The sequence below is a fragment of the Solanum lycopersicum genome, chromosome 1 (assembly GCF_036512215.1).
Source record: "Solanum lycopersicum chromosome 1, SLM_r2.1".
Taxonomy (NCBI): Eukaryota; Viridiplantae; Streptophyta; class Magnoliopsida; order Solanales; family Solanaceae; genus Solanum; species Solanum lycopersicum.
In genome coordinates, this window is record NC_090800.1 from 76,214,580 (window position 1) to 76,242,554 (window position 27,975).

A 27,975-nucleotide genomic window follows, 5' to 3' on the forward strand; every position below is an offset into this window, starting at 1 on the left:
TTTTTCACGCGCTGATAGTGAGTGTATCCTACTCACTATGTCATGTCAACAAAAAGTGTTAAATTGACACAATGAGGCATGACATGAGATGTCTAGCATAAACAAAGCTTAGTTAAAGTGTCTAAGTAAAAATGTGTGCCAACTTTAGATGCCAAAAAATTAACATATATTTAAAACTAGTGTTGACATGGACTTTTTTATATCTAGTACAAATTAGAAGGGTTGAAAGTGCAATTCTTTTCAACAAAATTACAAGAGCGAAGACACAAAATACAATTATGGGGAAATTAAGGGGGCTGAAATCGAAAACGCCAAGACACGGCGCATAGCAGCTCGTTGCCTAGTTCAGTTATCCACAAAGCAGAGACGCAGCTTGTTTTTCCCTCTTCTGTAGTCAAAGCAGCAGCAGCAGAAAGCTTCAAACTTTCAAATGAATGGAAGCCACTTTTTTTCCTAAACGCATCACTGCTTCGAAATCACTTGTCTTTGCCTTAGCTAGAGCCAAAATGGCAATGCAAACCTCTTCTTATAAGGTTCTTTTTTATGAGTTCTCTTGTTAAATAAAAGTTGCCATTTTGATGGGTTTCATTGCTTTTCCTAAAGTTCTTATTAATATGAATCTTATGAATGTCATTATAGTTGACTATAGAAAAAAATGACAGCTTTATGCCGTCAAGATTCAATTTTTATTTGGTTAATTGTAACTTTGTTGCCGGAAGGGATTAAGTACCAATTGGGGCGTCAATTTATTGTGTATATATGCATAATGGATTGTTGCCTTTACTCATATTTTTTTTGTTAAGAGTCTTGAATATTGTTGGAATGCCGGCTGCTTGATTAGGTGCTAACCTTTGTAAATGAGCTATTATTCTGTTCTTTACTTATTCTTAATGTGATCATTCATTTGTTAGAAGTAACTTTCCTTCCCAGAAGGAATAGGACCAATTGTCGTTGCTTTATTTTGTGTATCTGCTTAAGTGTTGTTGCTTCACTCATTTTTCCTATGATTAATGTTGGCATGCCAGATGCTTGATGAAATGCCACTCTTTTATACTTCATAGTTGAGCAGCTATATATTCTTTGCGTACACCTACTTATATAGTGGTTCATTTCTTTGAATGTTGTGGCATATTCATTTACACTTCATGTGGCTGATGTAGAATCTTTTATATTTGCTCAGCTTTGGTCATTAAAGAGTTGCTCATCCTTAAGGGAACCCACTTCAGTTAGCCTGTTAAATTTAAGGAGTAGCTCTTCTGCTAGAGTTTTCTCTCTTATGAACATGACCCGCTACTCTACCTACTCCAATGATGATTCTTGTCCCTCTGGGAAGAGGAGGTCTCGTGGACCAGTAATGGCGGCCAAGAAGAGGTCTGAAGGTAGGGAATGTGACTTGACTTTGCTGGACAATATGGTTTTCTGAATACAAAATTAACGTAGGCTATAGTTAGTTACTAGTCACTTCTGTTGTTGCTGACAAGATGCAGCGTTGTAAACTGACTGGCCTGCTTGATATTGTCCACTGTCCAGGGGCTAAGCAGGATGATGGGAAATACAAGGACACAGTTGATCTTCCAAAAACTGCCTTTGGCTTGCGAGCAAATTCCACAGTTAGGGAACCTGAACTTCAGAAAATATGGGATGACAACCAGGTTTTTAAAAGAGTTGTTGAGAGGAACAATGGGGTGAGTGCTTGAAGACTGAATTAAGTGTCTTTACAAATGATAATTGCTTTTGGCTAATACTTAGAGTTTCTTGATAGGGCACTTTCGTTCTGCATGATGGACCTCCTTATGCAAATGGTGACTTACACATGGGACATGCTCTGAATAAAATTTTGAAGGACATTATTAATCGTTATAAGGTTCGTATGTAAGCTCACCCTTTTATAGTTCTTTTTGCTGTAGGTGCATTGAACTAAGTAGAAACATATTCGTGGTTTTCTTGGGTGGGTAGCTTTTAAGCAGTGATAGTACTTTAACTTGTTGTGTGCTTATGAGTACATTCTTGATTGGCACATTTGGATTTAGATACCAAGTTATGAACAGTCACTGCTTTGACCATTCGGGTAGATCATATTTGATTTGCCATGTTTGATTATAGGTAATTTGTTGAGAGCGTTGAGCCTGTGGGTTACTCGCTTTCAAGTCTTGATCTGATAACGTGGAACATTTTACTGGTAATGAGCCCTGTTGAGATACTTTGAGATTTATCCGTGGAAATTCACTGTTGAATTAAATCATTTTGTGATAGTGAAACCCCTCATCATAAAGTTAATTCTGTTCTTTTCACCATACTTGGTAAGCATTAGTCCTTCATTGAGGCTTTATAAAAATGTAATTGTGTAAATCTTGGCACAGATAAAAGGTGAATCTTCTGCAGTATCAGATGAAACATACTTTATAAGTAGGTGTTTGGACATGAACTGGAAATCATGATTTGAAATCATTGATTTGGGTAGAGATTGATTTGAAGTTGAAATTTTGTTTGCACATGCAAAACCCCACAGTTTGTGAAAACTATCAAAACTTCCCAACTCTTGTACAATATAACCAAATGAGCAAACCATAGCTCATTTGGTATCTAAATATGTTAAGGTGCTGCATTAACAAATCACCTACAACCATGTTCCTTTTATAAATAATGCTTGAGAATACATGCTACATAATTATACAAAGATTCATTGGTACAATAAATAAACAATAGTAGTTACTAGCTATTCTTTAATATAATCATCCTCATAGTATGGCAATCTTTTAGTGTTGAGCATTGACTTTTTTGTTGCAAAATTTTAAATTATGGACTTCTTTTTTTGCATAAACTTGTGGGTCAAGTTTTACGGAATTGAAATAAAAAACTTGGAACTAAAATTTTTCCTTTTAGGTGAATTTGGGATAATCAAAATCTTAAATTGAAATTGAAATTTTGTTCAAATGTCATAAATAAAAACAAATTTCAAATCAAAACTTCAAATTTGAAGCCCGAATTGCATGGCCAAACTGGCCCTTATCAATTTAAAATATCTTAAGTAACTACTAACCACAAAAGCTTCTTCAACGTAACAAATATAATGAAAACTTTAACTCAATGATGCTTTTCATTCTTTATTTTCTTGATCAAGTACAGAATGACTGATAGCAAACCCAACATTCTACGTGTATACAATCAAAAGAATTTTAGACAAAAACTTTGTATCATCATACTAGTAGGAATTTAATCACTTTTTGGGTGTACCCATGAGGTCCCTATTTCTATAGATGATTGGGTGACTTTTGTAGAGAACCACGTTTTTTGGTAGGTCTTGTACTTCTTGGTATAATGCTTGTATATGGGAATTTCCCGACATCAATGAAATAACAATTTGCCTTATAAAAAATGTTACATAGCTGCAAAGAAGAGGGAAAAGGGAAAGGGCAAGGGCAAGGGAAGAGCATTTAGGATTTGTGTGATATAATGCCTACATCTTCTTAAGTGAAGCAGTGGAAGTGAAAAAGAATCAGGCTCTTGTAAGCTAAAAAAATGGGTATTGGAGAGAGATCAACCTCAGTCACTTCCTTACTGGACCCTGAAACGAACATAGCAAGTTGAGCCAATACAAACCTGTGTATACGTAGCTCACAATGAGGCTCACTGCATTTTCACCCCTCATCAGGTGGGCAAACAAACAAAGATGGTAGAGAAAGATAAATCCTTCTTTATGTTACAGAGTGGAACATAAATGAAGACTAATTGTGCTTTATCTAATTTCTATAGTTGTTGCTGTTGTAAAATAATTTGTCAAAAGATTTCTTTTACTTCTCAGTTCTCACTTGGTAATCATTATATGATTTGCCTACATAATTTGAGATGTAGTATAATATCACCTGCTTATGTTGGCTAGCCTAAGCTCATGAAACAAGCAGGTTAATACCCGTGAATCTTAGGTAAGATTGTCTGCTGTTATCAACTAGATTTGGATAAACCGATTGTTTTGCATCCATGTTGGCTAGCTTAAGCATATGAAACAAGCAGGTTACTACCTATGAATCTTTAGATAAGAGTTGTAGTGGACAAATAAATAAGAAAAAGAAAGGTTTTAAGGCTTTACATGAGTCTGCTTCATAATTTTAACATTTCAAAGTGCTATGATAGCTGTAGTATTGTTCAGTCTAGTTGATGTCTAGTTTTATTTTCACACCCCGAGCTACCTCCGAGACGCGGATACGGGACCTAGGACCACAAGTGATCCCAAGCTAACTCTGCTGGCATGATCATGGGCATACTAAAGAATATAAACTGATGCGGAAGCTAAATCATAATTTAAAATGAAAAGATTGGGAATACCCATAATCTATTACTGAGATATTTGTAATACTGATGAGTTTAATACAAGGAAGTTATTAACTCAATACTAAGCTGAACTAACTATGTCTGAAAATAGCCTCGACTAGAAATGCTGGGACAGACCCATCTAAGTCTAGAAAAAACTGAAACTAAAGGACTAAACACTGAAAAGAAACTCATGACTATCGTCCTCGGAGAATGAGGACTCACCACTAAATCTGCTGAACTGGAGATTGGGAATCGATCTAAGCGCGATCTGGATGTTGAGAACCTGAACCTACATCACGAGAAGCTGTAGCGCACGTATGCGTTAGTACTTGAAAGTACTAAGCATGTAGGATAGAGTAAAGCTGAAATAAAACATAACTGAACAAGCACAAAAACAAATATAGAAATCTGAACATGATATACTGAATGCTGAGATAACTGAATGCAATGACCAATTTATAACATGCTGAAACTGAATACTGAATATACTGATAAATGGTCAATGCAATAGAGTCTTGACTGAACTGAGGGAGCTACTAATAACCGATAATAAAACCACATGAGCTAAATTTAGAGTCCGATGTATACGCCCCATTGAGAGGACCCAATATACCCTGCCAGAGGTATAAAGGCATGCTGGCATGATTACTAAACTGATGCCCACAGAGGGGACTTACAACCTACTCGGCTTGTAGTTCTGGGACTATTTGGGTACGCTAAATCCTAGTCCAACTCGGTATTATGCTTCTCCCAATGAATTAAGTGATTAAGACATTATGACTGAATTTCTGTAAATACTGGATAACTCAAAACTGAACATGCAAACTGAGAGTGCAATAATTAATCTGATAATTATGCATTAATAACTAAGGCATGTATATCTGAAGTAATTGAAATATGTAACTCAAGAACTAAAGAAATACATAGCTAGGGTTCTGAAATTCATGCAATAACCTGTGTAATAACATGAAAATTTTATTTGGAACATATAACTAATTAATTCATGAAGTTGAAGTTTTAGAAACCCTAGGTTTAATCATGATATGAGAATCAATAATCTGACTGAAAACTAGGGATCTAATGGGTGAAAGGAACCCACTAGTGAAATCCCACATACCGGGTGATGAAATCCACGGAGAAATATTTAGATTTCGGGGCTAGAACTGCTGGAACCTTTCTGCGTTCTTGAATCCTTTCTTGCTTCTAATTTTCTAAGTTTTGATTTAATGAATTTGACTTAGGTAAGTTCTTGTTATGTTTCTAGGCTTCAACTGACTAAAATATGATGATTTAGGGTCAAAACAACGTATCTTAGGGTTTAAATGAAGTGGAAAAAGATCAAAAGACCCCTGAGTTAATTGCTATCGGACCAAACGATGACCTGGACAGACGGTCTGTCGTTCAATCGACTGCCCGTCGTTTGGGTCCGTAGGTTGGGGTCTGTTCGGTAGACCTTTACTAAAACGGGCATAACATTTTACTCGGAGGTTTGATTTTTGCAAGGTCGGTGGCTATGGAAAGCTACTTAAATTATCTATCTTTTAGTATGTCATGGGATACCTAATTCATTTTGTGCTAAGAGTTATGATCATTTGAAGTTGACCCAACTGCAATTTCCCCCTAACTGTCTGCTAATTTCCACCCACGGTCATACCTACGCTCCGTGGGTCCATCTATGGACTGTGCTGGTCAATCGTGGTTCTTGTCAGAGTGGGTAAATGGGGTGTTGATCGACGGACACAGACTACGGACCGTAGTCTGACCTACGGAATGTAGGTCCCTCCGTCGTTCGACACTTGGTCAAATTTTCTGGGCTGAGTTTTTGGGGGAGTTTTCAGTCACAATCGACGGATGACGGATGTGCAGCACGGGCCGTGGGTCAGGCTACGGTCCGTCGATGGTAACCATCGATTGCATCCGCAAATTTCTGAAAAGCTGATTTTTGGTCTGTTTTGGATACGGGGTGTTACAGTTATCTCTGATGCCTAAATTTTGTTTTATGGACTCATCAGTCAAGTGAACACTATTATGAGTTAACAATTGATTCTCATAGGCTACCTTCCAGGCATTTCTGGTGCCCACAACTTATGTTGTATTTTACTAACTATGTCAAACTTGAAATGCTTTCTTTAGAATTAACGGGCTGTCACGGTGTCACCCCTGCGTGTATTTCGTATCTGTCTATTAGATAACTTTTCATATCTCATTAGTCCTTCTGTTTTGTCAGCTTCTTCAAAACTTTAGAGTTCAGTATGTTCCAGGTTGGGATTGCCATGGCTTACCAATTGAATTAAAAGGTAAACATCATTTCTTGTGCAGCTTTCAGTTAAGTTTGTTTAATATTCCTGTGCTTAACACTAGATAGTTAAATATGAGTCTAATCTATGTTAGCAGACCTAACCAACAGTTACTGAGAATGTGCTTACGGAAGTTGGCTTTATCCTTAAAGATTACCAATTTGGTGAAGTACTTTGCCTCTGGGCTACTTCTATTGTTATATTCAAGGAGCAGATATTAGTTGTTGCTAAAGCATTTCTGATGCAAAATACCTTGTCTGAATTTCCAAAAATTGTGAACCAATTACAAATCGAAGTTGCAGATGCCAGATGGTTGCCCATGCATTACATAGAGCTTTACTTCTTTGATTGACTTTTGTTGTCCTTTGCCTACTCTCTTTTTGATTCCTTGACTTAGCTACACCGGTATTTCTCAAAATTATAGATCCTGTGTACTTCTGGTTGTCTTTTTCCTGATCAAAACCACCAATCTCTGAGACAATTTCCATGTTTCTTTGAGATGTAAGAAATGCAGAGCTATTATTTGTTTGAGAGCTTGTAGTCCAAAGTACAACTATGAGATAACATCCACTGTTTCCCTTGAACCCAATTGATTATTTTTTCCTTGGTTCCTGATTAGAAAGTGTGCCACAAGCTTCTCCTCAATAAAGTCTGATCCTTTTGCTTAGAAGGTATACAGGGAGTAGTGAAGAGTCTCTGTGGAAACACCATTGCCTAAGTTCTTTTCTTTCACATGCTTTATCAGTTCCTTATGATTAGCAAGCTGGCATTTTCATGCTACTCCATCTTATTCCTTAACTATTTGGCAAGACTCTGCTTTGGGAAAATATAACTTCTTATTCTCTGTGTCTTAATTCATGCTGTACCTTAAAAAAAAGAATATTGTTTTAATTCATGCTGAAATATCTGGATTATGGATAAAAAATATGGAATAAGGGTACCAAAATTTTAGAACATACTCGTATGCTTTCTCCTTGTAAAAAAAAGAAGATATACTCATATGATTCTCTCTTTCGTCTTGCCCCCTAATTTGTATTTTGGTGGCATGACAGCTTATTTTAACTTCAGTGTTACAGTCACTAGACGATGATGCTAGAAAGGAGCTTACACCTCTAAAATTAAGAAACAAGGCAGCCAAATTTGCAAAATCAACTGTGCAGAGTCAGATGGCATCATTTAAGGTTGTTTATATTTTGCTACTTCCTGTTCTGTATTCTTTCATCATTGACCTTCTATTCCTCCTTTCTTGTTATTCTGCTTTATTCCTAATGCTAACATCTATGCTTGCAGCGCTATGGAGTATGGGCTGACTGGGATCAGCACTATTTAACTCTTCACCCAGAATATGAAGCTGCACAGGTATGGTTACTGCAATTCTTATAGCCCCTTCTATGTGTTTAGCTGAATCTCACATAGCTCTGCTCTTATGATTGGTCAAGCTTTTCTGGTTTGCTTTTGCACTATATGTTTTGTGTGCCTTCTCTATTTCTTTCCTTGATATGTAGGCTAGCACTAGTGCTTTTTCTCTTTGAGAATTAAATTGCATATTTTTCTTCTTATATTGACAATAATTATTCAAGCCAGTCTTAGAAAGCTCTTTTTTCCTGCTTGATGCTTCTCTACTAGATTGAAGTATTTGGCCAGATGGCTATTCAAGGTTTTATATACAGAGGCAGGAAACCAGTTCATTGGAGTCCCTCATCTCGAACTGCACTTGCAGAGGCTGAACTAGAGGTATTGGAACTTGTCAATTGTTGTTTTTCTCGAAGAAACCTACTTTCTATGTGACTCTTTGTTTGACCAGGGAGGTTGGTAGAACTTGAAAAAATTGTCTAGGCAGTGAATTCTGCTAATTTTTGGCAGATGAGGGTGAAACCTTGTAAATTGTCTGGGTAATAGTACAGTCTGGTCATATCATTGTTGTATTTCCCATTTTATTTTTACTAGAAGAAATTTGGTCTGGTAAATTTCTCTTCTTTCTCTCTCTCTCTCTCTTTTTTTTTTTTTGATTTGAAATATGTTATATCATAAGTAATTTACTGGAAAGGCTGAACATGTTAAAATTGTTGTTTTTTCTTGAAGACACCTACTTTCTATGAGACTCTTGGTTTGACCTGGGAGGTTGTTAGAACATGAATAATTGACAAGGCAGTGAATTCTGTTAATTTTTGGCAGATGAGGGTGAAACCTTGTAAGTTGTCTGGGTAATAGTACAGTCTGGGTCATATCATTGTTGTATTTCCCATTTTATTTTTACTAGAAGAAATTTGGTCTGGTTAATGTCTCTTCTCTCTCCTTTTTTTTTTAAATTTGAAATATGTTATATCATAAGTAATTTACTGGAAAGGCTGAAGTCTGAACATGGTTACTTTGACCTGCTATTCATTTAGTTATATGAATATGTCTCTACATATGTATTTTTGTGTATGTATATATTTTGTTTGTGTGTCTATACATGGTTCTCTCTAACATCAATGAAGTTTATATGCAGTATAATGAGGAGCATGTGTCAAAAAGCATGTATGCTATTTTCAGACTAGTTGGTGTACCAGCTTCATGTGACTCATTGAAAGAATTCTTGCCCAATCTATGCTTGGCAATTTGGACAACAACTCCTTGGACAATACCAGCTAATGCTGGTAAGGTGTTTTGCGAAATCATCACAGTTTGAACTTTTCCCCCTTTTCTTTAACTAGTCCAACTTACAAAAGGTGTTATGCTTCGAATGTTATTAGATGGAACGTTTCATCTAGCATAAGACATAGTGGAACTAAGGCTTCAAATAAAATATTTCCTGCTGGACAGTGGTAGTTCTATGTTCAAGATATTGTATTTGTCACTGTTGTGAAGTGACATAAAAACACGAAATGGTTAACTATAATCTGGGAAAAATTGTTTAGATAGGTGTGCATTATTTGGCACTGCTCGACATAACCAATTTATGAATTGAGTATATAAAAACACCCAAACACCGGATAGTGCTGATGCGGTTCTCTCATGAGCTAGTTCTTGGGGTTGAGTTAGGCCCAAGGTCCATTTTTGACATGGTATCCTTGCAAACCTATCGATTCCTGTTGTGCTTTTCATTTTTGGGTATTCGTGTTATGTTATCAACACTCCAGTTGTCTAGACGTACAGGGGGTGTTAAGTTCTACTTTCACTGAGGAAATGGTGATGGTCTTCTTATATTGTCTTATGCAATTCTCTCCTTGTGGTCTAGCTATTCGGTTGAGCTAGACCCAATGTCCGTTTCTTCACAACTGAGTTTATATCCATTGCTTAGTGAGAGTGAGCTTTTCACTTATTATTTCTGTTATTGCTTTAATTTTAAGGAATCTGCTTCTTGGAGGAGTATCTTTTGCTGAATCGGGTTAGTGTGTGTTTCAGTGTCCATTTTTATGTTGCATCCTTTTTCCTTCCTTTTTGGGAGAAGTAAATATATGAATTAGAAAAAGTTGTGTCTGTGAAAGGTTTAAGTAACCAATGTTTGATTTGTTCAAATTTCAGAATTTGGAAGCATTTCGGGTTTGCGAGGTTGCACTATAGTTTGGCATGCTAAATATATTTTCCTTTTCAAGTGAAGTTCTTGTTTTGCTTTAAAATTTTATCTTATTTAGCACAGTCCATTCTCTCAACAAAATATAAGTGCTGCTAGTCTTTTATCATGTGAAGTTTTGCTTGGCTTTTCTATAGTTTAAGGTTCATCAAGTCGTGGTATGGAAATTCATTTTTTCCATTTCTTTTCATATATTGGGGTACAACTATTGTCTAATAATATATGTGGGGGTTTGCAGCTGTAGCGGTAAATAATAAGCTTCAATATGCCGTTGTTGAAGTTTCCTCAGCCTCTGTAGACGGTTCTACATCTTCTGTTGATGGAAAGAAGAGGTTTGGAAATTTCATGAAGGGCGATAAAAGCCTACATCTTATTGTAGCTCTGGACCTTGTATCAACATTAGAATCAAAATGGGGTTTGAAGCTTACCTTGAAGAAAACAGTACTGGGTTCAGATCTTGAAAATTGCAGGTGACGTGTTGATCTTGTAAGCTTGGTTGTCCCAACTTATTATTTTATGCTGCCAAATACAATTCAAATGGTAGCACCCTAAGGCGTGGCCTAGTGGTCAATGAGCTGGGAGAAGAACCATGAGGTTTCAGGTTCATATCTCAGCTCAGCTGATGCAAAAAAACACTGAGTGATTTGTTTCCATTTGCCTAAGCTTTGGTGGGGTTAACCGGTACCTATGCTGGTGGGAGGTAGCAGGTACCCGGAGGAATAATCGAGGTGCGCGCAAGCTGGCCCGAACATCATTGTTTAGATTTTTTTTTCAAATGGTATATTTCCATTATTTTTCACGAGTATATTCTGTCGAAAGTCCATGCTAAAGGATGGACCTTATGTATAAACCATGTGGTCCGATAGTTCATGATGAAGTTGTCAATACTGTTCTGCACGAGTTGGTTATCAAAAAAAAAAAAATTACTGTTGTCAATGAGTTTCTCACACTGGTTACTAGAGAGGAATTGTTTATTACTTCAGAAACTTACATCCAACTTTTCTCAGGTACACCCATCCTATAGATAGCCGGGAATGCCCCGTTGTCGTTGGTGGTGATTACATTACAACAGAGTCAGGAACTGGATTAGTTCATACTGCACCTGGTCATGGACAAGAAGATTATGTAACCGGCTTGAAATACGGTTTGCCTTTAGTTTCCCCTGTTGACGATGATGGGAAATTTACAGAAGAAGCTGGACAATTTAGGGGGCTTGATGTGCTTGGCAATGGCAATGTTGCTGTTATTGATTACTTGGATGAACACCTGTCATTGGTCATGGTAGAGCCATACAGTAAGTGTTTTTTTCAGTGCCTATTCCGGATGTCTGCAACCTATAAGTCTCGTGTGATTTATTAAATATTGTTGATATGATTTCTGAATCTAATCCTTGTTTTTTTCTTCTAATAAATAAATGTTGTGCAGAACACAAATATCCTTATGACTGGAGAACAAAGAAGCCCACTATATTCAGGGCTACTGAACAATGGTTTGCATCAGTGGAAGGATTTCGTGATGCTGCAATGGATGCAATCAACCAAGTAACGTGGATTCCATCTCAGGTATTTGTTATACTTCTTCGGCTCTCAAATTTGCTAAAGATAGCAGCTGGTCCTCTACTGCTTTGTAACTGTATAATATGGTTCTGTCCAGGCAGTAAACCGTATTTCTGCTATGACATCTGGCCGCTCTGATTGGTGTATATCACGTCAAAGGACATGGGGAGTCCCCATTCCAGTTTTTTACCACGTTGAATCAAAAGAGCCACTGATGAATGAAGAGACTATCGATCATATCAAATGTAAATCCCTCATGTTGTGATTTCCTGTACTTCTCTGTTACGCTGGATTTTTATTGGGGCATGATAATTTCTCTGATCAAGTAAATGTATTTCATTCATAAAATGTGGCCAAGCTGGACTATACAAAGGGTATACCAAAAGGTAAAGAGTCTACAAAAGGATATGATTCTCTATAAACTCCACCCAATCATCTATACAACTAGGAACTTTCTGTTCACACCAAAAGAAAATAAAGGAACGGAGACTACTCTATAGTCGAAAGATACTCGACTCTACACCTTCAAAAGCTCTCTCATTTCTTTCTCTTTAAACTATCCACATTAAAGCAAGTAGAATCACATTCCAGCCCTTCATTTTCTCTTCCTTCTCCTGCTCTTCAATCAGAACATCAAATCTTTCATAGTATTTGGCATTTCCGAATGAGTGCCAAGTCAAGACCAGGCAAATAAATTGAAACAGAGGGAGTATTATATATTAAAATGTTTAGTTTGTATTTAGAATATTCTAATGTTAACCTCACACCGAATCATGCTTTTGCAGCTATTATTTCCCAAAAAGGAAGTGATGCATGGTGGTACATGGCAGTGGAGGAATTACTTCCTGAGAAATATCGCGATAAAGCATCAAACTATGAAAAAGGGACTGATACGATGGATGTCTGGTTTGACTCAGGTGATATAGCTTCTTTCAGTACTCTGCCTGTTGTACTAGCTCAAACAATTTCTTTTGTGGGGATAAATGTTGATCATTGATTGTTTGGAACTTTATGGCACCATTATTAAAATCTGATCATCTATTAGTTTCTACTTCATTTCTTGTTGTATTTTGAAAGCAACCTCATCTATACATCAATACTAGATAGGAGGATATGAAAGTTGAGGATTAGGGTAGAAGGTCAGTAGGTAGTCGGGCGTTGTCTAGTTTTCCTTATCACTGTTATTATTTGTACTCTCCTACCACCGTATTATTCTCTTTTTTTTTTTACCTGTTGTTCCTCTGCTTCAGTTATTATACAGTTTGTAGTTGCTATTGTTTTTTTCTCCATTATTTCTATATGGTTTCTTCACTATTTTATTTCCTTCTCTTGTTGATCTTGATATGCTTTATTTGATGCAAAGGTCTATAGGAAACAACCTCTCTACCTTCACAAGGTAGGGGTAGGGCTGCATACACATCATCCTCCCCCGACCCACTTGTCGGATTACACTGCCCTTTTCTTCCATCCTTCTCTCTCTCTCTTTTTCCTTTTTGTCTGTCTTTCTATTATTGTTGTCTTTTCCTTCTCTCCCCAGACCCACTTTTTTTTGAGGAACAAGTAACTGTGTATTCACAAAATTCCGTCATCCAAGCAATGATAAGAGTGAGCACTTACATCCCATAGGGTAAAAAACAGAAGGCCATAAGAACTAGTCTATGGAGCTTTACAATTTCCCAATAAAATCAACAAAAAGTTCTATATGCCCCACCATATCCTGTTTACACCTAAAATATAGAAGACTAAGGCAATTCGTTCTGATTTTTTGAATGTTGTTGCTTTTTTTTTCAAAGCCTCTTGCATTCCTTTCCTTCCACAATGTCCACCTTGCTTGCAGGATTAATTCCCACCAGTCCTCTTCTAACTCTCTTCTTCCAATCTCTTTCCAATCAGTCCATACTTTTAGAAGTTTTCGGAACCACCCAACTCACTCCAAGTATACACAAGAACATGTTCCACAGATTTGCAGCTGTTTTACAATGTAGAAATAGATGGCTATTTATTTCAGCATCCTGGTCACACATAAAGCATCTTGAGCAAAATCTCTCTACCTCTTCTTTGTAGTACTTCATGAGTCAAACAAGCATTCCTGCAGACTAACCACATGAAAGAAGAAACTTTCAAGGGTTGCTGTGAAGTTTCCACACTGGTCTGTCAGGTGCATTGGTAGTTTTATTGAAATCATTTATGACCATAAGAAAATCTGCAACTCTTTGAATTGCTTCTCTGTTGTTTAATTGATGTTTAAAAGGGTTGTGGGGATTGACCCAAATCCACGTGTTCCTTTATTTTTGTTTGTCACATTGATATAATTCGAAGTCCTGAAAGAACCCAACTGAGTGTCAGGCTAAGTCAAGTGGACTTGATTACCACCACAAAGTTCTTGGAAAGAAATTAAACCTCTGTCAGTCAAAGTTCAGGTTTAGTTGTCTAACTATATTTCATGTTTAGTTCCTAATGTAATTTTCTTTTAGCAGTAGGATTATAAGTTAACCTCTGTTTACACAGGTTCCTCGTGGGCTGCGGTGCTGGACAAAAGAGAAAGCCTTAATTACCCTGCAGATTTGTATCTCGAGGGGACAGATCAGCATCGTGGTTGGTTCCAGAGTTCCTTATTAACAAGTATTGCTACAAAAGGTAAGGGGCATTTAAAGTCCTGTTCTTGATCCTTTATAGTATTAGTTAAGAATCTTTTATTAGTCTCTTTGTTCGCCCATGGAAAATATCAATCTCAGCTATGAGAAGTAGGAAAAGAACAGGGTTATGTTTGAATGTCCAGGGGAAATGGTGATCCCCTTAACCTCTTTTGTCTTTATGGATCTTTAATTTCTACATTTGAAACTATGATTATATTCTCTACTCTCTGCTATTATTGCTATAGGTTTCTCTCTCTTGCCCCACTCTGTGAACTTCATCCATAAACCTATAGTGTACCATCTTGTTCTCCTTAAGAAACAGTGGTAAGTTATATTCTGAAAGAAGCTAAAGGATTTGGAGTAACTCTTGGAAATTGGAGACATTGACAGATGATGCAAAAGAAGCAAATGTCAAAATACTTAAAACGGGATCTTAGTACATGATAGTTATTACCGATTTCATTATTTTTAGGTTTTGGTTCTTCGACGTGTTACCCTATAATAATATCCCCATTGCATGTCATAATTGCAGGCCAGGCCCCTTATCACGGTGTTATTACACATGGATTTGTACTGGATGAGAGGGGGTTGAAAATGAGCAAATCTTTGGGAAATGTTGTTGATCCAAGGATGGTGATTGAGGGAGGGAAAAACCAAAAGGTATGTTGCCAATTTTGCAGCAATTTTTGTGCAAATTAACATGTTCTTGACGAGAAATGACATCTCTACATTTCCTTTGACAGGAAAACCCTCCATATAGTGCTGATGTCTTAAGGCTTTGGGTTTCAAGTGTAGACTATACTGGCGACATGCTAATTGGACCTCAAGTCCTTCGTCAAATGTCTGACATATACCGGAAATTGCGAGGAACACTCCGATTCCTTCTAGCAAATCTCCATGATTGGAAAGTAGGTTACACAGTCTCAATTGAGGCCATTTCCAAATGAAAATGTTTCCGCACATATTCTGATTATACTTGCAGCAGCATCTTCTTTTTTTGCTAAGCTTTCTCTCTCTCTCACACACACACACAAAAAAAAAACACCTAGAGCATTTGAAATCTGTGTCATAGATCCCCCTTGTGCTCGACTCTTGAACTGAGTAGAACTTCTACTTGTTGAAGTTAATGATTTTATTAATTATCTTGAATTAGATGTTCAACTTAACATGGTAGTTTTCGAAGTTGATGTTATTTGAAATTTTCTTTCTGCAGGCTGATTATACAGTCCCGTATAGTGATCTTCCGATGATTGATCAGCATGCATTATTCCAGCTTGCTAATGTTGTGAACAACATTAGAGAGAGCTATGATAGTTATCAGTTTTTCAAAATATTTCAGGTATTGTTTCTTTAAAAGCCAAGTTGATGTTTCAAGTTCCTGAAATGTGACGACTCTTAAACTTTGGTTACATGGAAAAAGGAACTTGTTTGCTTGAAGATAGTAAGAGTGTATATTTTGAAGAGGAGGAGCTTAACAGTTTCTGTTATGTGCAAGAGTGGGAGGGTCTGAGTCATGGTTTAAACTATGTGCGTCACTCTCAGTGCATTATCAGATGAGAATATGGCTGCAACTAGCAGATTAGTTGTGTCGTATCTGTGTGTCAATGTGAACTAATTGTTTAGGTAGATGTGGAACTTTAGCAGTGATGTTTAACGATGTAAATACCATTTCTATCACCAGTCACAGTAAAAGTCAAGTCTTTCATCACCAACTCTGCCAAAGTTTCAGAAGGTTAAAGGCTGAAGTTTTCCTACTTGTTCTAGTTTTACTTGATAGTTATATGATGGTTAAGAAAAAGCGAACTTGATATTATGTGAAGTCTGAAGAAACTAGAAACTTAACTGAGATTCTTTATTCAAGGATACAAACCATGTCAGTTCCCTCCAAAAAAGAAAGAACCATTTCAGCCACCAATCAGACATCGAAGTCAAGATCCTGCCCAAAAATTCAGAGTCTAAACTCTGAAGTTCTCTAGAGGCTGTCAGCTCGCTGCAGTTATACTTTGTAGTGTGGAGCACAAAAGATAGTTGAAGAGTTCTGGCTGCATGGAGGATATTTTGGGAAAATGATCAAGGCTTAGCAGAAGAAGTATGGAAGAAAATATTTGTTCAACAGATGAAAAAGGTAATACAGAAGAAAAAGTAGGACCCTTCGGGGTGGCCCAGTGGTTTGGGCTTGGGACGTCCATGTTGGAGGTCTCAAGTTTGAAACCCCTTGCTTTTGCTAGCAAGGGGTTTCCCTTCTGAGTTGAGCTCGTCGCGCCTAGTGCGGGTTACCTCTCCTATGTGGTTTGCGAGCTATTGCATAGGAGTTTTCCTCATGCGCACCCAAAGAATAGCAGGTGCGGGTTTTCCTTGTCATCAAAAAAAAGAAAGAAGAAAAAGTAGGTCAATATCGATGGTCCTTAAGATTGATAACAAGGAACATATGACACTAATTTTGTTGAATACAATGATTTTTTTTTCAGCGAAGGAGCATTTCCTTTACTTTTTTTGAGAAAGTAAGGAGAAGGGGAGACGAGCCTTGGAGCAATAGTAAAGTTGTCTCTGAGTGACCTATAAATCATGTAGGCTACCCACACCAAACTCCCTTGGGGTGTGATTTTTCCCTGAACCCTGCGTGAATGCGGCACACTCTGAGTACAGGCCTACAGGGTTGCCCTTTTTGTTGTTGAGAAAAGTAATGATCTTATTGATAGTGCACAACTCCAAGATGTGCTGACAACTATGTATAAGTAGAGCAAAAAGAAAAAAAAAACTAAAATCATGTAAGGATTCCATGAATCCTAACGGTTATTCATCCTCATTTACAATTCCTTTCCACACCAAAAGTAAAACAAAATTATAAACTAAACTTAAATCTTTATGAAAGAGTTAACACTAACTTCAAACACCTTATGTTTATTTTTGTCCAAATGATCCACCAGATGCAGGATCTTCATCCTCATGTACAATTGTTTCTACACCAAAATTAAATGAAATTATAAAATTAACTTAATTTTTATGAAACGGTTAGCATTATCTTAAAAAACCTTATGTTTGTTTTGTCCAAATGATCCACCAGATGCAGACTGGTATTAAATTCCACCACTAGTGGATGTGTATCTCTATAAGCGCTAGATGAAAAACCATCAACTTGTTAGGGTTAGTTTTGGTTTGCCAATAGCATTACTGGTGGATATTTCTGCAAAACAGGGAGGGAATTGATTGATTCTTATCTAGTGCTATGTTGGATCACTGCTGAAACAGAATAGCTTGAATATTTCCAATGGAATGTAACCTAATGGCCTGGCTTGAAATGATGAGGTTAGATTGAGAGGGATATCTGGAAGAAAAGCTCCATGATACACTTAAGGAATGTCATCTTCATTGTTACCTAGTTTGTTCTATTCCAGTACAGCGAGGAAGCTCGTCATGTCAGGTCTTTAGCTGAGAATAGGTACAAAAGCGGCAAATTCTTTTTGTTGGAAATGTAGTTAGCAATGTCGAGGCCTAGTGTAAAAATGTGGGAGGAGGTTTAGCTGCTATTAAGTGGCTGCTGCTGCTGCAGTGTGTGTGTGTGTGTGAGAGAGAGAGAGAGAGAGAGAGGCCAGAATAGATTGAAGTAAAGACACAGTAGCAATTTCTGTTAATATTATGGCAAGAAGATAACACGGATCCTACAAAAGATTTGACATGTTACTCCAGTAAAATGCTATCTTTGTCAGATAAATGATTACGGTCTTTAAAAAATGTAGCATTGTTTCTTGTCAATATTATGGCAATCTTTGTCGAAATGAATTTAATTACCAGCTGATGGTCACAGCTGTTTTGATACTTATTTACTGCTTTCATCCCTTTAATGGCTGACATCCATTTTTATGTTATTATTTTTATTGTCCGTGCAGGTGATTCAGCGGTTTGTGATAGTTGACCTCTCAAACTTCTATCTTGATGTCGCTAAGGATCGGCTTTATGTTGGGTAATTCATGTTGCATCTCTACATAATCTCACCTTTTGTTCTCTTCCAAGCTTGTCTAATGTTTCAAGTGCTGGATTTTTTTTAAAAAAATAACAAAAGAATATAAAACAAAGCAAGACATAATGCTACCATATTAAAAGAGCTTTAAATATTGTAATTATTAAGGGTTCCTTTTTCAGTTTTGGCCCCTCTTGTATAAGGTTCTTCTGATGATGGCCTATGTTAACCAGAAGTTGCTTTTTGGCTCTTTATCTATTAAACCCATTTAAATGCCATCAAAATGAGCTGTATTTAGGTAATTTTCATACAATATTTTGGAAAGAAGAAAAATAATCAGAAAAAGTTATACGAAATGAGATCTACTGCTGCTACGAGATTATCATTGGCTCGCCAAAGATCATAAGAGTGGAGATAATGGGATCCCAAAAGGCGGAAGCTGCAGAGGGAAAGAGTAGGGTCAGATCCATACTTTTGTGTTTATGGGTTCTGAGTTCTAGAAATGGCTGCTTACTGGGTTCTGGATAAATCATATATACGTATTAAGTGGATTTCTTAGCACAATTACAGGATTTTGGCCAAAGCTACTAGATTCTGCCGCAACCGTAGCTTGAACTCTAGCTTCGCACTTAGGAAGGAAGGCGAGAAACTACAGTAAAGGTGATCGAGATAAGTTACCCAAATCGTGAAGTTGGGGGTGGCCCAATAGTTCCCAGTGGTTTGGGCTTGGGAACTATTCCCTAGAACATCAACAACCTAGTAATACTGCTTAAAAGAAGATGATTACAACTTGACAAGCCTAGTACAATTGAATTAGGACTGGACTCATTGACCGGAGTGTTCACTCTTCGATAGTCTTCAGATCTTCCAGGAACAGCTCATTGCTTGAAAGCTTTACGACTTTTTCTTTTTTTCTCTTAATGCATGAATGCATGGTTTCCTGCAGCAAGTATAGGATATCTAGTCTTCTTGTTAGTAAGCACATAAACAAGGAAACCATATATCTCGAAGATCCTGGGAATTAAGGAGCACCCAAGGGTGTGACCTAGTGGTCAATGAAGTGGTTGTGAATCCTGAAGTCTCAGGTTCAGAACTCAGCGGAGACAAAAAACCACTAGGTGATTTTTTCCATTTGTTGTAGCCTTGGTGGACAGAATTATCTGGTATCTATTGCTGGTAGGAGATGGCAGGTATCCCGTGGAACTAGTCGTGGTGCGCGAAAGCTGGCCTCAACATCACGGTCTTCAAAAAAAGAAAGAAAAAGATCCTGGGAATTAAGGAAATCATAAACAACTCCGATTCTACATCCAAAAGGATTTTTTAAGATGCGACTTTTCAAAAATATCTCCATGTGGAATCCTTTTCCAATTCAAACACCATGAAGATCCTGTAAATATCTTACATATTCTTATATGAATAGTACAGGAAATATATAAAAAGATATACTTCGCATATATTTTCCAAAGATATCTCAATACAAGATCTTAACATAGATGCTGTTTTTCATAGCATGCAAGAACCATGGAATAAGGATCTGGTTCCTTCACATCTTCCTTCATATTGTGCATCTGTTTGTTAATTAGACGTTAATCTCAATAATGGGTAATCTCGGTCGACTGGAATTGGATCCAGGACTAACCGACTAGGGACGAGAAGCAGGGAATTGGGGAAGGGTTGGATTTTGGGTTGCTGGTGTGGTGGACCAAACTATTCCTTGAAATTTAAATCAGTTTGTTTGCTTTATTTTTATTCGGATGGAAATGTCAAATGTTGGAGTAGTGTCACTTTCCCTTAAACTGAACATCGCCAAATTTACCCTTTTATCATAGTGGCCAAAGCTTGCAAGAATTCCTGCTGCTGATATCTCGGTTAAATAGATTACTGTCTCATTTAATGAACTATCCTGTTTGTTTTGTTGGTAGGCTTGCGACTTTAATTCTTTTTTTCTATCAAATAAATGACCATAATTCGAATTTCCCTGAACCTTGAACAGTTCATCAAAATACAATAAAGCACATTTTATGGACTACTAAGAGATATATCAATGTCTCCTCTTGCACTTTTGTGTATATATGGAGGACAGTTAGTTTGGGCTGTTTGCTCCTTAAATATTGTATTAACTTCATGTCCACATTCAAAAGTTTCTGGAAGCCTAATTTTTAGATTATCGGCTACAGAAAAAGAAAGAGGATCTTGTTGTTCCACTATATCTTTCCCTGGTAGGTTTTGACTCAAGTTGATGTGGCATGCTAACTTGGTTGACAATCGATCACTTCTGTAGAATGTCTTAGTAGGTATCAGTTTTATCTTATGTAGCTCTACTGAGATTTTGTATGTTTTAAGGTGTGTTCATTTCTTGAGAACTGCAGTTTGATGGTATAAACATGTTTACTAAGAGTCTTTGCATCAACCATCAAACTTGAGATCCCAGCTACTTCTCTTAGGGAAGTTAGTATTTACAGACCTCAATTCTTGACTCAGTGTCATCATTTCGGTACTTGTATCATGTCCCGTGTACGAGTTGTTGGGTTTTATGACCTCTGTATATGAGTTTTGAAAGATCTTCTGAAAATTGACTTTGTGTGGGGGATTGCTTACATTGATCTTCCTTTACATTGAGGCTTCTGCTGCTGTTGACTTTCCTTATATAAAAAATTGTAGGCCAAGAGCTTTGAATCCATTTTTCTGCTCGTTACATGAACTCATTAACAGCTTGTATTGAAAGCTTAGTCAGATGCTAGTGTAAATTGGTTGAGTTGCAGTTAGAAATGCATGCTTAAGTCAAGATATGTTGCAGAAAAGAGGAATTACATTGTGCAGTAGATGTGTTCCCTGTGAAAATTCTCAGGAATCTGCGGATCATCTGTTTTCGCATTGCAATCATACAAAGCAGTTATGGGATCTGTTCCTGAATATGAGTGGTGTGCAACAAATGATGCCAAAGAATGTGAAAGGCCTACTAGTTTGTTGACAGAATCAGAAAGTCAGGAAATAACTAACACAAATCTAGAAAAGCATACCTCTCTGCATCTTTTGGAACATTTGGTTGGATAGAATTAAGAGATACGTTGAGAATCAGAAGAATCATTTAGCTATTCTTAAAACATAAAAATAGTCTTCTATGTGTACTTTTGATGTAGGGTAAATCTGGTAGAAGACTTAGTTCAGTACATGGATTTTATAGAAGTTTTGAGATTATAGTAGATACAACTGTGCTGTAGTTTGTATGCTTTGAGTACTTTCTTGGTACCTTTTTGATGAATTTTACCTTACCTAATAAACTTTGTTTATGTTATTTTCAGGGGGAGTGCAAGTTTTACAAGGAGGAGTTGTCAAACAGTCCTTGAAGCCCATTTGCTTTCAATTGGAAGGATAATTGCTCCCATCTTACCCCATTTGGCCGAGGATATGTGGCAGCATCTTCCTTTTCAGTATACTGCTGAAGATGGGCATGTTGCTAAATTTGTTTTTGAGTCAAGATGGCCTGAACTAGATACAGAGTACCTTTCCTTTCCAGAGGAAGAAGTTGACTTTTGGGGAAAAATTCTTGAGGTAACTGCTATACATCTGAGCCAGCTAATCCACATAGTTTGGCCCAAAACTTTATTTGTTACCAGTTGGTTAAACTTAAGTTTGGCTTAGTATTCCAATCTGGCGACCAGTTGCTTAAGTAAGCTCAAAGGGGGCTGATATCTGTTTATCTATGAGCCATACAAGTACAGTGCATATTGGTATCTTTAATAATTTGAGGGAGCAAATGATTGTCCATGATATCAGATTTGATTTTGTTTAATAATTTAAACTATTCGTGGTTTCATTCATGCTGCCAAATAGAGCCTATTTGCTTTATATTGAATCACTATCTTCTGGCTACTTTATCAATCATTTTCTGATGATGACAATTTGAACAACTATGACCAGCTAAGGACGGAAGTTAACAAAGCATTAGAGGTAGCTCGAAGTGGAAAATTGATTGGTTCCAGTTTAGAGGCCAAGGTGTATCTCCATTGTTCTAATGAAAGACTGGCTGAGAGACTAAACAACATGTGCGAACCTACAAATGAGGCAGATGCTTTACATCGCATATTCATAACATCTCAGGTATACTGCAGTATTCATTTTAACTTTGTATAGTTAGGACTCATGCTCAAGGTTCTATAGGTCTTGGTATAAATGTGTCTGTTACATGTCTTTTATGAGTAGTGTTCTCGCTATGTTGTTGCCGAGTTCACTTGAGACTGAAACAAACTAAATTGGATCCTCTTGAAAACCTAGTCACACTCGCAACAAATATTGGTCATCTTTTCAGCTGAATTTCGTTAGACACATGTGGTAATAGTCTTAAAACGTGAAATACGGTCTCTGTTTAGGTATTCTAGGCCTCCATAACAGAAATGTCTTCTTTGAGCGCATAATGTAGTTGTTTTTGAGTACATTCTTGCGATATTTGTCAGGTGGAGATTCTCAACTCCTTGCAAGATGAAAGGATTAAAGATGTTCAGTACACGGGAGAATACCTCATGGAAGAAGGGGACAAAATCTGGGTTGGTGTATCTCGTGCAAATGGCTCGAAATGTGACAGATGCTGGAATTATTCACCTCAAGTAGGTTCTTTTACTGAGCATCCTTTGCTATGTGGCCGCTGCCACAACGTGGTTATCAGTCTACAAACTCGTGATCTTGATGATTTATCCAAGGTCACACAGAGTGAAGCAAAGGAGGCTATAGCACAATGAGAGAGAAAAAACACAGAGATATATATATATTTTTTTATAAGTTAGAATAGTATTATTTTTGTACATGCATTGATGAATAGAAAGATAGTGATTTAACTGGTATTGTGATGTTTTTTCGTAATCGATTTGATTCAGACCTTATTTAATATATCCAACAGTATATTACAGGATTATTTTTAGACATTGCTTTTATTTTATTGTTTAAATTACTGTTTCAACTGAAAGAAAAAAAATGAGCAATATTCTGGTCGATTAAATAACTTTGAACTAAATAATTAAAAATAAACTCATTTGCAGCCAATTTTCAGTTATCCTTCCCGCCATTTAATATATGTCCGTTTCGGTGAAAAAATTTGCCCCCAATTTTCAAAATCCCTACTTTCTCTGTAACGCAAAACCCTCCGATTCTGTAATTTTGTAGATTCCTGCCGTCAGCGGCGACCCTTCTCTCACCCACCGGTGAAATTGAATCGGACGATTGCCAGGTTTCTTCTGTTCTCTTTCTCATTCTTCTTTCTTCACTCTGCAAAACCAATGTTGTTTTTGTAAAAACTGAGAATTTCGAAGAAATCATGACAATTTAACCAAATTGCATCATCTATGTTTCTTTGATATCTTGTTTCAGTAGTTCATTTTATTCGTTAACTTGATGTGGTGGGAGCTTAGTCTGTTTTGAAGTATTGACATTAAAGAAATGTGGAAACTGATATGAAGAAGGGACTTAACGTTTTTGAATTTTGCTTAAGTTGTTTTGTTCGATTCTTTGTTAAAGAAGAAGAAGAAAAGTAATGGGAATGAACTGTGCACACATGTTAAGATATAATTTCATTATTTCAAGAACAATTAACTGTTTCTCCTGGTGAATACAGTAATATGTGCGAATTTCCTTTTCTCCGATAGAATCTTAAATAAACATGTCAAGAAATATTGCTCGCGTAATTTCAATCTACTTTTATAGTAATATCCAGTCAAAACTGTTTTAACAAAAATAGAGCATTTTATTATCTCCAAAAAGTGTTACAGCTGATATGAGGGGAAAACACAAAGCATTGTAGACCCCTTAACTGGTTTGGGAAATAGCTAAATGATATCTTTATTACAATGCCTATGGGAGAAGAGTGTCTAGTCCTATACAGGCCTTCTGCATCATCTTGTTCGCTAGTGGATTGTTTTTGCAATGCGTATTGTTAACTGGTGTCTGTTCCCTAGTGGATTGTTTTCCTTTTTGTCCAATTAACGTCTAGAGCAGATTTAGCCTTATATATTTGTCGTTGGAAATTGTCCTTTCTTCTCTAATAATTTTACCCTTTTTTCACCATAATTAACCATGGTTTTCATCAGGCTGAACTCGAAAAGGCGCAGACTTGAAGATCCAGCTGAACTTGCGAGCTCAAGCAGGAACCCTTGTAATAAAAAGGAGGTACAAAGTCCAACAACTCCAGATCCAGTGGTTGGGCTTTCTGGCAGTAAAAGTCAAGGAGATCAGTTATTTGGTAATGTCTTGAAACAAGTCCATCCAGATAATGTGAAACTTAAACCTACCATAGCCAAGTTTATATCTGGTTTGGGTGCACCAGCATCATCAATCCAAGTTGAGGCTATTCATGTGAAACGTTCCAGTTTTGTTTACGAAACAAAGTTGCAATCTTTCAATCTACTTTCAGAGGCCATGACGAAAAAATGCAATGATAATCCTATTTTGAAGATTGGTTGGTATGGAGCTTCCAAGGAAGAAATTGTTGACATAATTACGATTGGTTTATTCGATCAAGTTACCGTCATGGAGTTCAGTTTTCTGCTTAAGATTACCCTCTTGATTTTCTCCAAACTGCTATTCAAAACAAAGATGGACTAAGACATATATTGATTTGCCAAGTGATAGTAGGAAAAATTGAAGTTGTCACTCCTGGTTCAGGACAGTTTCAACCTAGTTCTGAGGTTCTTAATTCTGGGGTTGACAATTTATTTTCTCCAAGAAAGTATACTGTTTGGAGTTGTCACTTGAATACTCATATCCTCCCTTTAGGCATAATCAGTTTCAGAGTTTCTCCTCATTCAAGTTAGTGAAGCAGCAGGAAACAATATGTTGATTGAACTCATGAAGTCCCTTTGTTCTGCTCAGGTAAATCATCATAACCTCTTCACTGAAGCAGTCATTAGTCGTTGTTCTGTCGTTACAGTTCATGGGGTATTTCTCCCTTAAAACTCATGGTAGTGTCAGAGTGTCGATTTGACTAACCACATGGTCACTTAAAGTAACAGAGCTATGCAAAGCAAGGGATTGGTTATCTGTTCAAATCCCTGAATCGTGTTGCTTTTTTGTATTTCTATTTTAGATACATTATCTAACTTTATAACTCTTCATTCAGCAGCGTATTTATCTCAGCGAAGACTGCCAGAGCAATGACGACACTAGGATTCTGTGTTACCGTGGATTGCTGACTTTACATATATCTGTGTAGCAAATACTTCTTTTACACCCCACCCCCCCTCCATTGGTAGTAGTCACTAGTATAACAGTTTTTAGTTGTTTGTAGGAGTAACAACTGTTGTTGACAGTCCTTGTACCTAAGGTGGTGATGTTAACCTGTAATGCCATTCTAACATGGTTGTCTTTAACCTTTCTAGCAGTGATGAATACTATCCTTTCACAAATGTATATTCTTGAATTGCTATTCTAACAAAAGTATGCCTACAATAAGGACGTATTGGAACAAGCAATAAAGGTTGTGATGGAGTGGTAAATATTCATTTATAGTCTACTCACCAAGTTTTGTGTTCACTTAAGCTATATAATCATCAATCTTTCACAAGCAAGGAAATCTTGTAGATACAGAAAGAAATATCCTCGAACTATGAGAACTCACCACGAAGCTGCTAATTATAGGCTGGAAGTCAAACTACGCGTGAGCTGGATGATGAGTGCCTAAACCTACATCATAAAACGATGTAGTGTAAAGTATGCCTCCGTACTTGATATGTACTGAGCATGCATGATATAGATACCAAGTTGAACAATGATATAACAAAGCAATATAATAATGAGCATGAAAAATAGATTGTACTGAAATGTAAGGGAAAAGCTAAGCTAGATGCTGTGACCAAGTACTAATCAAGTAGCTAATATAATGCACTAAATATTGAAATTCATGGTCAATGCAATGAAAGTCTGGTTGTGGGAGCTACTGTTAACCAACATAAATTACGTGAGCTAAACGTGGAGTCCGATGTACACACCCCATCAAGAGGATCCAATATACCCTACTAGGGGTATAAAGATACGACTGAGGCGTGATCACTAAAACTAGTGCCCAACAGAGGGGACTTCTGAACCTATGTTGGCACGTAGTTTTAAACAAGTGAGGGTATGTTGAGATCTAGTCCAACTCGATGCTAAGTCTACTTCCAATTGAATGAAAAGCTAAAATGCAACAAAGTACTGAATAGCTCAAAATACTTACATGTCATCTGGGAATGCACATAAATATACTAAAAGGTAATGGCATTCAAATTCTAAAGCATGATCTTATGACTGATTTGTCTAGCAAGTATAATTTATGAGTGCTGATGATTAATGTAAGCCAAGGTTTTGAATTATATACATGGAACTATGAAAATTTCCAATAAAACATGCTAATTAGATTATGGAAACCATTGTAGCTAAAACACAATAAATCTCCAAAGTTTTAAAAACCCTAGGTCTAAGCATGCTATGAAGAATTAAAAAACTAACTGAACTCTAGAGACCTAATGGACTAAAAGAATCACTGGTGAAATTCCCACCTACTTGGTGACCAAATCTAAGGAGAAATCCTTTAGTTTTTGGAATGAACTTGAAAAAGACTTCTACTTGTTCTTGTGAGTAATTGTAGACTCTTGCTTTTTCTTTTCGTTCTAATCTAGGCGATTTTAGGAGAATGAGAGTTCTTAGTAGTTTCTGACTAGTTTATTAAGCTTAGACACAATGAAAAGATATAGTCTAAGCATTAAACGACGTTGTAAGTACAAAGTGCATAGGAAAAAAGATCAATGCCATCCTGACTATGACTCAAATAGGGGCTTCACGGGCCGTCATGATGACCAAAACCCATCTAGCAACTCATGAAGATGCATTTCCTGATGAGACTTCACTAAAACGGGCATAACTTCTTACTCAGGATCTAGCCGGAAGTCAATTTCTCCTTTCCATGATTCACTTTCCTCTTCGTTTTCATCACGTGAGTCGTCACCAAGATGACACATGAGTGATGTTGATTGGGTTGACTTTTGCTCTGTTTAAAAACAAGCACATTATCTCTACATCTCCTTAAAGAGGAAAGACAAGTTGTTCCGAATTTTCAAAAAGACACAGCAACTATGCAGTCATCCTATTACCCCCTAAACAATTTTAACGTGAAATATTTACATTATTTTTTGATCAATCTCAGATATTAAAAACCAAGTATTTTACACACAAATCATTATGTGTCACGTGTTAATTTATTTTAAAATAGAATTCTTTTTCATTTTAATTTTTTCTTTACCTTTTTTTTTCTCTCTGTTACCTTTGCTTATTTTATTTTTAATTATTTATTTTAATATTATCTTACATTTCACTTCACCTTCCATCATCCCCCCCACACCCTCGTCAAGCTGTGTCCCTTCCCATTTCTTTTTTTTTCTTCTTCTTTCGTCAAGTTTCATTCTTCCAGTAATTTTTTTCTTTAAAAAGTTACATTATTTTCTAAACTTTTTTAAGTCGGTGATAAAAACTAATTATTTTTTTAGAAATTTTAAAATATTGAAAGTATCATCAATTAATTTTTTTTTTCATATAACTTCAAATTATAAATAATTGAAAGAATAAATGAATACCCTCAAAATTGAAAGAGCTTGATGAAATATGAATAGTAAAGTTAATGATACCTTCTAATCATTTTGAAATT

At 36.7% G+C, this 27,975-nt stretch overlaps 1 protein-coding gene and 2 long non-coding RNA genes across 3 annotated transcripts; 2 read left to right on the top strand and 1 right to left on the bottom strand.

Annotated features, from left to right (window-relative positions):
• Nucleotides 1-242: 242 nt before the first annotated feature.
• Nucleotides 243-23,223, top strand: LOC101249760 (isoleucine--tRNA ligase, chloroplastic/mitochondrial). The gene is made up of 22 exons (XM_004229454.5): nt 243-533; nt 1,181-1,379; nt 1,531-1,685; nt 1,763-1,864; nt 6,539-6,608; nt 7,677-7,789; nt 7,899-7,967; nt 8,235-8,342; nt 9,100-9,247; nt 10,403-10,634; nt 11,172-11,458; nt 11,590-11,726; nt 11,818-11,965; nt 12,506-12,637; nt 14,229-14,357; nt 14,889-15,016; nt 15,100-15,264; nt 15,570-15,695; nt 18,244-18,317; nt 21,617-21,866; nt 22,236-22,415; nt 22,769-23,223. The coding sequence occupies exons 1-22, from the start codon at nt 435-437 to the stop codon at nt 23,048-23,050; spliced, it is 3,333 nt and encodes a 1,110-aa protein (XP_004229502.1). The 5' UTR covers nt 243-434; the 3' UTR covers nt 23,051-23,223.
• A 174-nt stretch (nt 23,224-23,397) lies between these two features.
• Nucleotides 23,398-25,674, top strand: LOC104648132 (uncharacterized). The gene is made up of 3 exons (XR_003246781.2): nt 23,398-23,535; nt 24,392-25,172; nt 25,420-25,674. It is a non-coding gene; the product is annotated as an uncharacterized lncRNA (long non-coding RNA).
• On the bottom strand, nt 23,441-26,972 carry LOC112941527 (uncharacterized). Its single transcript, XR_011221852.1, has 3 exons — nt 26,834-26,972; nt 25,918-25,982; nt 23,441-23,573 (listed from the first exon to the last, which is right to left on the bottom strand). It is a non-coding gene; the product is annotated as an uncharacterized lncRNA (long non-coding RNA).
• Nucleotides 26,973-27,975: the final 1,003 nt, after the last annotated feature.

Bases quoted from the DNA above. Each gene is read 5' to 3' on its own strand.
- LOC101249760 (XM_004229454.5), top strand. From the start codon at position 435: ATGGAAGCCACTTTTTTTCCTAAACGCATCACTGCTTCGAAATCACTT. The intron at 534-1,180 runs GTTCTTTTTTAT...ATATTTGCTCAG, and splicing joins TGCAAACCTCTTCTTATAAG to CTTTGGTCATTAAAGAGTTG. The intron at 15,696-18,243 runs GTATTGTTTCTT...TTGTCCGTGCAG, and splicing joins AGTTTTTCAAAATATTTCAG to GTGATTCAGCGGTTTGTGAT.